This window comes from Nycticebus coucang, chromosome 15, assembly GCF_027406575.1.
Source record: "Nycticebus coucang isolate mNycCou1 chromosome 15, mNycCou1.pri, whole genome shotgun sequence".
Lineage (NCBI taxonomy): Eukaryota > Metazoa > Chordata > Mammalia > Primates > Lorisidae > Nycticebus > Nycticebus coucang.
Genome location: NC_069794.1, coordinates 2217805 through 2232523, shown reverse-complemented (window position 1 = coordinate 2232523; position 14719 = coordinate 2217805). Strand labels below are relative to the sequence as shown.

The 14719-nt window shown below is 46.5% G+C and overlaps 1 protein-coding gene across 11 annotated transcripts in view; it reads left to right on the top strand.

Annotated features, from left to right (window-relative positions):
• ARHGEF7 (Rho guanine nucleotide exchange factor 7) overlaps positions 1 to 13483 on the top strand; it is a 151548-nt gene extending 138065 nt beyond the window's left edge. For 5 of the 11 annotated variants that reach the window (XM_053563064.1, XM_053563063.1, XM_053563073.1 and 2 more), the window contains 4 exons: positions 1586 to 1762; positions 9149 to 9248; positions 9542 to 9596; positions 10800 to 13482. In XM_053563064.1, the coding sequence (XP_053419039.1) occupies positions 1586 to 1762; positions 9149 to 9248; positions 9542 to 9596; positions 10800 to 10922 (455 nt within the window). In that variant the 3' untranslated portion in view covers positions 10923 to 13482. Of the gene's footprint in view, positions 1 to 1585; positions 1763 to 9148; positions 9249 to 9541; positions 9597 to 10799 lie in introns of all 11 variants that reach the window. The other 6 variants (XM_053563070.1, XM_053563071.1, XM_053563065.1 and 3 more) reach the window with 4 other exon arrangements.
• Positions 13484 to 14719: the final 1236 nt, after the last annotated feature.

Here is a 14719-nt window from a genome sequence, read left to right as displayed (position 1 = left end):
TTCTTAGGACCAGGGACAGTGCCCTGTGACACGCCTGTGTCTTTGCTGCTTTCATCTGCCAAGAGCTCCTTTTTTCATCAGGTTGCCTGTGTTATGTATTTTCATTTCTCTTGTGCAAGAAAAGCTTCAGATGATACATGGATTTTTGGTTTTAGTGAATGTTGTGGGCAAACGACTCTGAGGCCTCAGAGGGCTGATAACCATATAAATAGCCTTAAGCCTAACAACCTTAAAAAACAAGGAGAAACTAGAGATTTCTTTAATTGGAGATTCATACGAGAAATGAGAAATTGATTGTTCTGGAAAGGTGGTCTGCATAATGGAAATGGGATCATAGTGAAAATAGCGTCCCTCACCCCCGCCTTTTTTTTTTTTGTGAGACAGAGTCTCACCTCAGCCTAGCCCACAATAACCTCAAACTCCTGGGCCCAAGCAATCCTCCTGCCTCAGCCTCCTAAGTAGCTGGGACTACAGTCATCCACCATAACAGTTCAGTATACATTTGGATCCCAAGAAGACTTTATAAATCAAATGTCTTTGGTCTTGATTTCTGTGTCAAGGAATTAATGATCTTCTCAGACCAGACATTAGTTACAGTCTGGAAGTAGGTTGTTCAGACCAGAAGCAGGAGTAGGCTGGGAGACCGCGGCCGCTGTGAGGTGCTTTGTACAGCACGCCCTGGTGCAGAGGGCCCTGCTTCCTGGTGAGGGCTGCAGCCCTGCGTGCCTCTTAGCCTGCTGCCAGACCAGTGTCATTGTTTGTAGTTAGCAGCCACTGTGGGGTTGTCTCTTCCAGTTTTGTACCACTTCCTTCTGTTGTCCTTTTAGCATTGTGGCATTACCAGTTCACACTTGTTCCTGATGGCAAAACGTCTGCCTCAGGGTCAGTGGCAGTGCAGACACACTTAGCTCCCTGCTGTCCCCAGGCCTGGGGCTGCGCCCTGGCAAGCACGGGGAGCAGGTAGCGGGTGCGGGGAAGGTCATGGGCCCTGATTAGTACTTTCTCCCTTCTGAAATTCTCACAGTGGTCATAGACTGAGACGGTAAGTCTAGACCCCCCAGGTGATGGATTTATCTGTAGTCTTGGCATAGCTGAAGGGAAATAAGTCCAAATCCCTTTGAGATTATTTTGCATTGAATATGTGTACTTAAAATAAGAAGTCATTTTCAAGTAGCCACATACATGGGCCTTTTTACAGAAAACGTCCTAAATGAGATCATTTGTTTATAGAATGTGGAATAGAAATTGGTTAATTGACAAATGTTTATAGAATTGTCTTTTGGGCATGGGTATAATTTGGAAAAGTTTTCTTAAATGAGGGCTTTATATTACAGCATTACCTTGAAAAAAGAGCAATTTGAAAGTAATATGATGTGTTAGGTTTATTCACTCTGGTTGTACTAAGTTCATAATTAAAACCCAGCCATAAATAAGGAGAAATGAGCATTGTTGCATTTTTTAACAGTATTTTCTCTTTTCCTTCTCTTCCCATCACCTTTTGCTTTTGTTCCATGTTTTTGGTTGTGGCTCTTCCTGTCTGTCCTCCTCCCCCGCCTGTCACCCCCGTCACGTCCCCACGTCTTAGCATGGCAAGGCACTGACCTGATGCATAATCACGTCCTGGCTGACGACGACCAGTCAAGTCTAGACTCCCTGGGTCGTCGCAGTAGCCTTTCTCGTTTGGAGCCTTCAGACCTCTCGGAAGACTCTGACTATGACAGTATATGGACAGCCCATAGTTACAGAATGGGTTCTGCCTCTCGTAAGAGCTGTTGCTCATATATCTCTCACCAGAACTAACGCACCTGAGCTTTTCTTAACAAATGCTTGTGGTATCGCAGCCTGCTTTTCTTAGATGTTTTCTTGCTGTTCTTGTCTCTTTTATGTGATATTTTACAACTTTTGAGAGTGTTCCTGGTATTTCCCATTGTACTTTGTGGAGGCTTAACTGCTGCTTGGAGTATACACTCCAAGCTGCGGTGGAGGGAGGGGGTGGCTCTTCTTGGTGGCAGCGCCCACTGCTCCACATGGTTCGAGTTTTTATTCTCAGTGTAGCAACTGTTTCATTTGTTTTTGGATACAGCTGTATGAACACTTTTATATTTTCTACTGAAAACACACAGGTTTGTGATCTAAGTGCCACAACACGGAGCAGACCCGCTTTGTATTGAAGGGCCTGAGTGTCTCACGCACGATGAACGTGGTGCAGTAGCTGTAGAGACAGGAGGCGGCACACGGGAGTGTGGAGCCAGGCCCAGCTGTGTCTGGTGGTCACGCAGGACGCTGTGGGCCCAGGGCCTGGGCAGACGCACAGACGGACGGGCATCCTGTACGTGCAGAGATGTCCCCACCCCACGGCTCTGTGCTCCTGCATGTCCTGCGTGTGGCCGTGAAGGGCAGAACTTGCTGTCACGGCTCAGATGCTCGTCCTCAACTCAGCAGCCTTTCTGTCACTGCACTTAGCTCACCCACCACTCACGTTCCTGCACGAAAGGTCTGAAGCCTAAACCTGAAACATTCAGCCTCTGCGCGTGAAGGCAAGGCTGTGTCCAGAGAGGCCATTGGTGTGCTTTTTTAAAAGTCGGGTGCTTTGGCCTCAATCACAGCCAGGCTGGCACTGTCACCCACACTTAATGTTGTCTGTAAGAGCCATGAGCACATTATTTTCAGCAACCAGCTGCAGTGAAACTCCGTTTACAGCAACCCTGGTGTTTTATTATAATAGGCTATTCATACCAAGGTCCTTTGAAGACCTACTAGCACCCAGTAATTCACTTATAAAAATCTCCCCTGCTTTCCTAGGATTTGTTGTAAGGAGTTTTCACTGGCCTCACTCAGACTGATTTCCGCTTCAAAAACTGAATGTGACATGTTGCATTCAGTTATAGCATCAAGTCCACATCTAGCCATCGCTTGAGAGGCCAAGCTGTGTCGTCTGCCATGCACACTCAGTGTTGAGACGGGAGCTCACGGCTGTTGTGAGCACCCCCTGAAATAGGCGCTATGGGCCGCGGGGATACCACCTCGTCCTTCCTTCAGGGCGGCTGTAATTCCAGGTGGCCTGTTTCTTTTCCCACCCACACCCTCCTTTGCCACACTCATGTATTCAGTGTGCTGATCTTTGCACAGAGTGACCTCTGGTCAGTGGTGTCCTGCAAGCTGGGTCCACTGCTCACAGACCCAGTGGTGCTGGTGACCCCTGGCAGCAGCACAGCGTCTGGGGGTCAGGCAGCTTCTTTCTGCATGGGAGGTGACGGCACAAAGGTTGCCGGGCAGCCGTTCCCTCCCAAGTGGCATCTGAACTGCTCAGGCCAGCTGGAGATTTTGTATTTCGTATCAGCTGGCATAAATAAGAAAATCGAGGAGCAGTCTTTAAGTTTAGTCAAAGCCCAGTGTTAATTTAATCTCCAGTAGAGTTGGGGTTTATGTCCCGGCAAATAGCACATCGAATCTCTGGAGAAATAAGATGGCTGTGACGTTTATATACTTACTCAATATCATACGATAGTTTTAGAAGCAATTTCAGTTTTATATAGAAAATCCTCTTTTCTGATCTTAGTAGTAGGCTATCTTTTTGTTTACTTGGAGACTAATAATTAGTGCATTGGTTTAGATGCCTTTGCCATGCCTTAGGGAAACTTGGGCTGCCTGTCAACGTGCTGTGGACACCACACATTGGAATACAGTTGCTGCACTTCATTTTTTTTAGTGCCAAGTACCATCTGGTTATCTTAGCGAGGCATTGTCCTCGATGCTCTACACCAGAGTCTTGACGATCTGCCATCCTTGCTTTCTGACCAGTCACAGCCATTTTGAGGATGCTTCTCTACTGATGCTGAGATTACTGCAGATGATAACTTGGCTTTTTTTTTGTTTTGTTTGTTTGCATTTGTTTTGAATGTCTAACACCATTGGCTCTTATGACTTTGTTAAGAAGTGTTTGTGCCACAGGCCCCAGAAGACAGTTCTCATGTGGCAGTGGTGGTACGGCATCCAAAGGGTCAATGTTTCTGTTTTTGTTGAACTTTAGTCACACCAATAATAGTATCTTCTGTTTATGCAGTTCTGTAATATATGTGTGTACAGTTAGTGTTATGATGAAAAGCTGGGGAATCTGGACTCGAAGGTAGGTTGAGCCATTGTCAGGCCCTTTCAAACGGCCTAACTGGTGTCCCATTGAAACACTTGCCGCAGGCGTCTAATAAGCTACAGTATGTGTTTTGCATAAAACTGCCAAACACAGTAACGTGTATATAGTGGTATAAGATCTTGAAAAAATCTATATATTGTGATCTTTATCTGTGAATGGGAAAAGCCATTTTTAGTAGGTGACAAACATTTGAAAACACTGGATGTACATCTGAATGTCGCATTGTACTGTACAGTATGCATATTATTGTTTGTGGTTGCATATGGCAATGAAGTGTTTGTTTTATAAAAAAAATCTGTTATGTACAGTTGAAATAAATTTTGCATTTGCTAGCCCCGTGGCTTTTAATATTTGTTACGTGGGGGAGGGGGAGTAGCCTAGTCTGCAGTTCAGTGTGTTTGGCTGTTCTTCCTGGACACGGGCGAGCCAGTCAGCGGGACACCCGAGAGAAAAGCTTGCACTTTCTTAGGTTAAGTATGTTCTAGACAATGCAGGTTCACTCCTTACACATTTTTATTTCATCTTTTTCCCTCTTACATTTTTTTAAAATAAGTTTTCAATCATTTGAAAGTTTGTCTCCAGAAAGAAGCATTATTGGTTTTGTGCATAAATAGGAAAAAGCACTTTAGAAGCTTTTTATTTAGCATAAGGTCAGTGTCTTATGTTTGTCTTGTAAAGTGTACATCAGGCTAAGAAGAGGAGAATGAAGCAGGGTAACAGGAGGAGGACATCCTAGTGGCAGGTGCAGGGCTTGGGCAAGACGCAGAGGACGACCTCAGGGAATGCTCTGAAAGCCACGTGTTTTCTTTTTCTAAGAAAAACAAATTAGCCATAAACAACAAGGTGGCCTAGATAACTTTTGAGAGATTTTATTACGTTTTTTTGAAAGTGCAGTATTTTGCTCCATTATGAAAGTTATTTCAATTTCAGCTGATTATAATTAGATTCAGATTTTAGAATCTAAATCTACAGAAACCGAGGTTTGTCATCAGTGTACTTGACCTCTGGCCAGATGGGCAGGTGTTCTCTTTTGACAAGCTTAGACTGGTCTTCGGCTTCTGTTGCAGACAGCCCCACACATGCGTTGCACCCACCCACCGTACTGGTGCCTCGATTTGATGGCCAGGCTGCATGAGTCCTGAAACATCCAGTTGGTTTGTGTCAGATTAAGGAACAACTGCCCAGGATAACTAGGCGGGGCACTGAGCCCTCTGGGCACGTCGGCTGGTCTATAAAATAGAAATATCAGATCAGATCTGTGTTTCTTAAACTAAGGTCCACAGTTCTCCAGGGATCTGTGAATATTTAGGGAAGGGGAGGCAGGGTACTCAGATCTATCTAGAATTTTACATGTGTTCATGTTAATACAAACACATCTCCAGGCTTCTGGATCCTGCTCCTGAGTGTTGCCATGGGACCCCAGTGCCTGCTGGTGTTGCCCAACACACAGCACAGTGACCCTGGTGGGCAGTGTGGGACTGTCATTGCCGTGGTCCTCAGCAGGCCTTGGTGGGAAAGGTACTGGGTGTCTGCGGGCACATTCTCAAGTCTTGAATTTGAGAAGTACTAGATTTGGGTTGGTGTTAAATATAAATAATTATTTTGCTATACTGATGTTTTTCTTATTCCTGCCTCCACGTGGGAAACAATTAACAGCCAACCAGCAATGTTGAGTGGGTGCTTCTAAAAATAGGCAGTTTATAGGCTTGTGTAGAACTTCTCAAACAGTTACCTAGGAAACTTATTTTCAGGTTTTAATTTACAATATTAAGTATATTAAAAAATCTGAGTTTCAGAAGTGCTAAAGTACAGTATTTTTACACTGAAACCTCTATTGTGCTGTCAGATTCATTTCAGTGAATCTCTAAGAGGTTCCTGAAATGGTGTGCTCTGGAGCCCCTCTCAGCTCCAGAAACACAGAAGTTTGGGAAACACAGATCTTGACTGTACTAGACACATTACGAATGTGTCCATCTGAGTCTGAGCCTCTGTTAGTAGGGTTTTATGTAAAATGATAGAACATTCTGGTGATTTGTTCTATTGTTAAATTGTTTTTTAATTTAAGTAATTTGGGAAAAACGTGCTATGATGCCTCCAAAGATAGTTAATAATCTCTGAGATAACTTGTTAAATCTGTTTACTTTGTAAAACTTTGTTCTTAAATAGTCAACTTATATATAAACCTGGCTAGAAAATGCTTATTTTTTTTGAAAGGCTATAAAATCTTTCAGTCATTTTAGAAAAATTTGTATTGAAACGAGACAGATGATTAGCATTACATGAATTTCTAGGCAGACTAATGAATAATTTTCTATTATAAGCCTCTTAACTCACCATCAGATCTGTAAAGGGCATTTTTCACTTTAGTGCATTGCAGGAATCGAGCAGGTGGTACATCCTGTCCATAATAAAAATTCTCAGACTTAGATTTCTATACTAAGTCATTACATCCTCCAGTGCTTTGTTTACAAAAATAAGGCCATTGTCACCCATATGCAGCTTCCTGCCTTGTCTTAGGGGCCTAAATTCCTCAAATTGATTGTTATGTAATGGAATGGCTTTTTTCTTTATGAGTTCATCTGTTAAAAGATGTTTATAATGCGTCATATTCAAATTAATCCTCAGAACAGCTCCGGAGAAGCGGTTTTATTGTTTTATATGTAACGAGGCTGAGACTCAGTGGCTAACTGATGCCACTGCAGAGTGTCCCCACAACAGCACAGGAGTTAGCACCGTCCGTGACTCTCCTTTATGTCATTTGAATACCTTGGTGCTGTAAACATACAATGTCTAGGAAGGTAGAAGAAAAGGCAAAAATAATTTAAAAGAAATAGTTACCTAAAAACTAGTTTCATTGGCTAATCCATTTGAAGAGACCATGTGATAGTGCCTTCTCCCGATTCCACTCAGACACGGGCATCAACTTCGCAGGCTCGCAGCCAGCTGACGGGGTGGTTAGGAACAGGGGACACTTCGGAGTTGCCAGTTTACTTCTCTTAACGGGGATTAAGTAAAGCCGTGTGTTTCTAGTACCTGTGGTATTAATAGTATCTGAATCTTTACAAATCCTTTTGTATCTTCTGGGCAAGTAGTACTTGAATGTTTTTCTTCTAAAAACATGCACCCCTTTTATGTGGGTAGCAGAAGCACAGGGGAGTCCTTCACCTTGCTGTGTGGCCGCCATATCCCAGCAGCACTGCCTAGTAGCCGACCCTCAGCCCACAGGGTCTCAAGGGGCCATCTCAGCCCTTGCCTCTTGCAACTTGCCAGAGATTTCTGGGCAGACTGATACTGCAGCTTACTGTTTTCAGAAATATGTTTCTTTCTGAAACCGTATCTGGCAGTCCTGTCTGACGGTTAAGTCTGAAAAAATGACTCCTGAGGTGTAGGTCAGTGAGGGTGGGTGGGATGTAGCCCTGTGAAGGCGTGTGCACACCCCCACCCCCCAGTGACTGGTCTGCTGCCCAGCATCAGCAGGAGGGGTAGCTTTTAGATAGTATCTGACAAACCCGTTTATAAACATACTCGGATATGCCAGCACATTACAGCATGTAACAAAATTCTGAGTAACTACGTCTGATCAACAAGCTGAAATTCTTCTCATTGCCCCTAAGGCTCTTTTCCTTTGTTGGTGTAAAACACATCTCCCTTGGGTCTTGTGCTGCGTGATGTGGCCCTGTACCTGACTGCTCACCCTGAGCTCAGTCTCGCCGTCTCATACTCGAGGTGACAAGGGGTCCACATCCTGAATTTCCCTGTCACAGTCTGGGACATGTTGGCACAGGCCTTGCAGGTGCACAGAGGGCAGCATGTGGCCCATGGACATGTGCTGCTGGGGGAGTGGTGTCAGGAGGGCTTTAGAGTAGTCTTGTCATCACGCTTTAATGGTTGTTGTCAACCTTGCTCATTTGGAGGAGTATGGGCATGTGGGAAAATGCTGGGGAAGCTACACTTTCAAATCCTGCCTTTTAAACATTTGTATGATACAAATTTTCCCACTATAATGAGGGTACCCAGCAAGGACCCTTCTACGATATGACAAACTTTTAGGAAGACAAATCAAAGATAAGCGAGAAAAAAACAAGACTTGAGCAAGTCAGACCACCACCTGTGTAATTCACGAGCACATCGCAGACACTGAGCGGACGTTTTCTGTGGGGAAATGCTTGACACGGTGCCACCTGCAAATGTTTGTGTGTTGTGGTGGTAATATCTTCAATTTGCATCTGAAAATTTTTTGAATTTTCAAAATTAAAAAATGGTATTGTCTTTATCTAAGAACGTGATCTGATTCTCTTTTAAAATGAGCGTTTGGATTTCCTGACTAATTTCTGAAGTATAGACCGTGCCCCATGTTAAGGGACTGTCCCCGCAGGTTTTTATTCAGGTGTCGGCTAAACGGCACACACGTTCCTCTGACATTGTGTGAAGAGGTTACTTTCATTTAGAAACATATTTGTATTCCAGGGACTACAGAATAAAGGTTTTATAAAAGAACCAAATAATAAATTTCACTTTCCCTAAATGCCACGCTCTTTCATTTTCAGTATTGCCCAGAGCCACATGTTCCATCGCTGGTTCTTTGATTAATAAACAGCGTATTTGGTCTCTCTCCTATGTCTCTCTGAAATTCTCAGAATAATACAGTGGCTCAAACTTTAGCTGTCTATCCCAAGGAATATGGTCAGAACCTTTAAAATACCACCTGTTAAATATTTTTGGGTTTAAAAGATTCATAATCCAGATTTAGAAGCTGAAGTTTACCAGAAGGCCTGTGTTTCTTTTCCTCTGTGAGGCCTTGGGCATGGGAGGCCGGGGCTCAGCAGAGAAAACTGGCCAAAGCCCTTCTCTAGCTTATCTTGATGAGAAATGTTTAATACATAGTCACTAGAATTGATATTTATAAGTAATGTTATATAGTCAAGTTCTGTTTCTTCATTCTGCCCTGACATTCACCTGAGGTGTTTGTTTTTGTTTCGTTGTTTTAAATGATCTTAGGTTCACGCAAAGAATCTGCTCCACAAGTTTTGCTTCCAGAAGAAGAGAAGATTATAGTTGAAGAAACTAAAAGTAACGGCCAGACAGTGATAGAAGAAAAGTAAGATGTCTTCAGTGTTTAGAGCAGGGGTCCAACCCCACGGTGGGCAGTGCAGTTGGAAGAGTTCCCTAGGGGCTGGGCTATAGCTTCAGAAATTGCATTTTAAAAGTTTCGTCATAGGTTAACTTGGACTAAGAGTTTAGCCACCACACAGAGAAGTTGGTTGTTTTAAAGCTGCGGAAGTAGCTGTGGCAGCGGCGGGGGCCTGACCAGCCCCAGGCACCCGCCTCGCCCTGTCCCGGCCGCCCCTCCCTGGCCCCCGACCTTCACGGGTCTGTTGTGTCCTCTTGCAGGAGCCTCGTCGACACTGTGTACGCGCTCAAGGATGAAGTCCAAGAGTTAAGACAGGTGCGTCCTAGTTCGTTTTTTGATCTTTTTATAAATGGGGGAAAAGAAAACATTAAAAATAAAATTGCCCGTAAACAAGAGAAATACTAAAAGGAGATCTCTTGTTTTTACAAATTCTAGCAAATTTGTAAGTGTGATAGACGAGGAAGTCGGTTTCTAAAGTGACTTGTTTAAACTCTTTCTTTCGACTAAATTGTCTTCAGTGTCGGAAACCACCTTGGATTCTGTTGGAGCAATAATTTAAAGCATCTAAAATTCTGTGTGGTTCAAAGTCCTCTTAGCTGCCTCTTGAGACGAGTCTCTGCTGGCATGGTCTTGTGCTGCTTCAGAAGCTGGGCCAGTCGGTCAGTTAGATGTGGCTGACTGACCCCATGGGTTTTGTCTGTTGGCCTATAATTTATGTGTGTGAACCGCTGTGGTGTCCTCCCTCGCAAGGTGAGGGAAGGTTGGGGGCTCTAGGCTGGGGAGCAGCCTGGGCAGTGTGGCCTAGGACGTGGAGGGATTGGACAGAGAGCTGAGGCTGCCGTGTGGTGTTGGCACATCTCAGCTCCTCTGACCAGTGTCCAGAGTGGCCTCCAGGTCTTTCTCATCTTTATCTGATGGGCTCCCCTGTCCACACTCCCCGTGCACCCCAGCAGTAGGACTCATGTGCCTTCTTACAGCCCAAGAAGCACTGGGTTCATTCAGTGACTGGTACCTTGCTGCTCCCTGTGATGCCGTAGGGTAATTGTGGACCTGAAAGGAAGTGTTGGGTAGAAGCTGGTTCCTTTGCTTTTTTCAGCCATGTTCTATGGCATGTTACAGAATCTCTCATTTATAAACTGAAATGAACATGAGCCATTACTACTGTTTCCCACCTGATTTACCCTGGCTCCCAGGAGCTATGTGGGAAAGCGTGCCACAGAGTCCACTGGGGTGACCCCCCAAGTCCCCAGTGCACAGACAGTTACATGCAGCATCTCATTCACTGAGGGCGGGGGTCTCCTGCTGACCGCCCTGATCCCTCAGCACACAGACAGTTACTCCCAGGGTCTCATTCAGTGAGGCCGGGGGTCTCCTGCTGACCATCCTGACCCCACAGCACACAGTTATACTCAGCGTCTCATTCACTGAACCCAGGGTCTCCTGGGGGATGTGTTGGAGAAAGGAAAACCTGCTGTGTGCCGGCTATAGTGAATGTGCTGTGGTCTGCTTAATTTATAGGATAACAAAAAGATGAAGAAATCTCTAGAGGAAGAACAGAGAGCCCGCAAAGACCTAGAAAAGCTGGTGAGGAAAGTTCTGAAGAACATGAACGATCCTGCTTGGGATGAGACTAACCTGTAGGAATGCCCTTTGTTCTGGTGAAGACCAGCTCCAAGACGGAGCCGGGGCCTCCTGACCCAAGTCAGCCATGTTCAGGACTGCAGGGCAGGCTGGATGGACAGTCACCTTGCTCCCCGAGCTAATCCTGTGAAGAGAACGATAAAGCCCCCCTGAAGCACCCAGGCGGGAGGAGGCGCTGAGGCCCTGGGCTCCGCCCGTCTCACTTACCTCATTTTGCAATAAGTGCAGTGCTGGGCTAAAACTTCTGGTATCCGGACTTTGAATTGAATAGATAAATAGTGTTATATACACGTGTCTTGTAAATATTCCTCGTGGATGCGTGCCCAGAGTGGCTGTGTCTGGGCTTCTGCCCACGCTGGAATCTCCTTCCCACCAGCAGCCCTTCCAGCGGGGCGATGAGAAGCCCTCTTCACACACCCGTCAGAGCCGAGGTGGGGGAGCTCCTGTGGACGCCTGGTTTACTCTGCATCACAACGCACTCTACTGGGCTATAAAAGTACTTCCCACCTCAGTGTGTCTAAATAATTTAGCCTTATTTATGTCTGCAAAGATGCTTCCAGCCCGTTTGAAAATCATGTAGAGCAGTATTACGTCCCAGACCCATGGCTCCTGGGGCAGCGCACTGGCTGGCTGAAACCCAGCCTGAACTCAAAGTGTCCCTGACGTGGCCCCTTGTCCACCTGCCGGTGCCTGCCCCCTCTCCCTGTGTCTGAGGACTGGGACCGTCAGGGGGTGTTCACTGCTTCTGGGGATATTGCCTAGACTCTTCTATACAGACCAGTTTTATAACATGACAAAATGCTGTCCTCCCAAAAAGAGAAATCTTAACCAGAACCTGTAAATAAAATGTATTATTTATTATATCTCGCTGCATCTGGTGGCACCAGATAGGTGATGCTGTACACTGATCCTGGAGGTCGGGTTTCACTGTCAGGCCAGTCTGCCTGAGGTCTGCTTTACCTCCGGGCACAGCAGCAGCTGAGCAAGGGTCAAGCAATACACATGTTCAGGTCAGCTGAGTTGTGGAAGCTCAGACATGGGGACGTTTCCCGCTCTGTGTCCAAATGCAGACGAGTCGGAGGAAGCAAGCCCACTGGGGCCTCAGCTTTGCTCGTCTTTTTGGGCCTAGGCAGGTTCTGCAAGTTCTGAGCAGCCCTGAATAGGAAGCCTGGCCCATGGGGCCAAGTTTTCTTTCTTCTGCAATAAATAATGGTGACCACACAACTTGGCTTTGTTTCCCTTCCTCTGAAGAGGATGATTTTTAAAGTGAGATAAACTTTTTCATAGAATAAGTGTTGCATCTTTTAAAACCAAAATTGCAGCACTGTGCAATCACATGAGTCTCAGAACAACTTGTTTGGCATCAGATGTGATTCTGGTTCTCCACCTGTTGGTCAGATTACCCGTAACTGCACCCATACCCTTTGTATTCTGATGCCTTTGAATCGCAGCTTTGGAAGTGGTTTGTTGTCTGGCTGTTTAAGGCTCTTCCATGCCCTTGCTGACCCCAGTCTGTGCCCAAGCACACCCCGCCAGTTTACTGGTGCAGGTGCAGGGTCTGTCTGGGGCTTCAGAACCTGGCCACGGTTTGGACCTTTAAGGAGAATTGCCAATTACATGTGTTTAGTCTTACTTGTTTTTGGTGAGCTCTTTTTTTTTACAAGTCATTTTTTGGAGATGCAGAAGACACTACAGAGGAAACAGTGAAGCTCAAGTGCGCTGGAGTTTGCTGTCTTGGCCAGATCTCAACTCAGGAACTACTCTCCTCGGTCGCTTCACTGCTCAGGATGGGTCACTACTCTGGCCTGCCAGGAGTTAACTGGAGCCTGTCCTCTTGTAGCCATCAGCGTCACTGTCTGTGCCCCCCGGACAGATCTCTTACAGACCTGCCTTAATGATCAGCTCGAAGTATTTCCTAAGAACCTCCGTGTTCTAATGTCTCTTCCCCAGCACGGGGCAGCCGTCAGGTCTTGGCGTTCATGCACTCACTGCCTCTTTCTGCTCTGGGTCCGGCATCTTCCTCGGCGCTTTAGGGAGCAGAGACGCGTCTGAGAGCTGCCCTGTGTGTGTAACTATCATTTCACCTGTGACCTCCCCGGGGGAGGGAGTCTGGTTTAGGGGTTCAGGGGCACTGTTTACCCATGGGCTGCTCTCACCTTTGTGGATGAGGAGACAAAGCCATTTTTTCTCCTGCAGACATGGAGCACTTTTGGTTGTAAGCGCTGTTACGATGTAGCATCTGAGGCCGTGTCATCGTGCCCAGCGACATCTGTGCTTGTCCACATGCACTGGGCATCTGGGACAGCCAGGGTGCCCCTTGACAACCATGGAGAAACTCCTGGTTTAAACAGCCCAGGCTGTCCTGTGTGGGCGTGCACTGACTGCCACAATGTTGATGCTACGTTGTTGTAATTATTAAACTGATTATTTTTCTTATGCCACAAAATGTGTCACTTCACCTTCCTTGATGTGTTTGCTGGATGTGTGTTAGTGTTACACTTTGTTTTGGCTTTTTTGTATTTTCCAATTCTGGTGTGAATTTTTGATACCGCAAAATACATTTGCCTTTCCAGTCTTCAGTTTGAGAGTATTTGAAGATGAATAGGATTGGAAGAGAAAATGGAAAGATGAGGGAAGCAGGGGAAGTAACATGTCCCAGCTGACGTGGCCTTCCTGCGTCTCAGTGTGGAGACCAGGGTCACTGAACCATTTTGCAGGGTGAATACTGAAGGCATTTGTGAGGACACCTGTGGGGTCCCTTCAAGTCATTTTCATAAGCGAAGTTCCTTGTGTGCTTGTCTGACTAGTCATACCCTTTATTTCCTCGAGGCTGGGTGGGTGGCTGGGCCTTGCTGAGTGTCTGCTGGTTAAGACTTCATCCAGTAAAGACCTCTGGGAGGTGGTATTCAGGTGAAGGACCAAGCCGCTAGTTAGAAAGTTACCTTCGTGGGTCACCACCGTCTCAAGAGCTTGGATTTAGAGGAGCTGTTTGTAGGAGTAGGAAACCCCAGCTCTCCCTGCCTGTAATCTCTCAAGGGGACACCACTTCCACTCCAAGCAGATTTGGGACGTTGCAAAAAAGATAAAAGCGGTGGCCAGAGCCACCTCCACTTCCTTTACCAGCACACCTGCCTCAGGCCCTACCCTGTCTCCCTGGGCCCTCAGTCTCTCAGCTAGACCCCTTCCTGGGTTGCTGCTGTTTTTCTCTGGCAAGTGTCAAGCTCCTGTGACAGGATGCTGAGTGATGCCGACATCAGCACTCCACACTGGGCTGTTTCCCAACTGAGGAAAACGGTGGGGAGTGCCTTGGTGACCTATGCCTGGAGGGATTGAGCATCCTCTCCCACTCCTGGTCCCTCAGGGGCCGGCTTAGCTTCCTTTCTTGCCTCCCCACAGGCAGCTCAGAGGCACTGTCTTCACCACCCGCAGCACCCCCTGGGCTGTCACCGTCCTCAGAAGCAGTGTCTATGTCCCTGCCTTTGCCCCTGGTGCTCTTGGCCGTGCCCCCATGTTCACCTGTGGGCTCTTCACCTCCCTTGCTTGTCCCACCTGTACCATAGGGTGTGACCTCCACTGTCTGGTTAAGGCGGATTCAGCACCCCCTCTCATCAGGAGTGCTGACGGTGTCTGCACTCGACTCTGGAGTCCTGCAAGGTGGTATAGCCACAGGTGGCACCTACTGCGCCCAGGCCTTGCAGGTGTCAGCAGAGACCCAGCACTGCAGGGGACTCGTGAGACAGGTTGGCCACGCTAGGAGCTCTGTGTTGGCATCTGGTTCTGTCCATTTTCATTTTTAT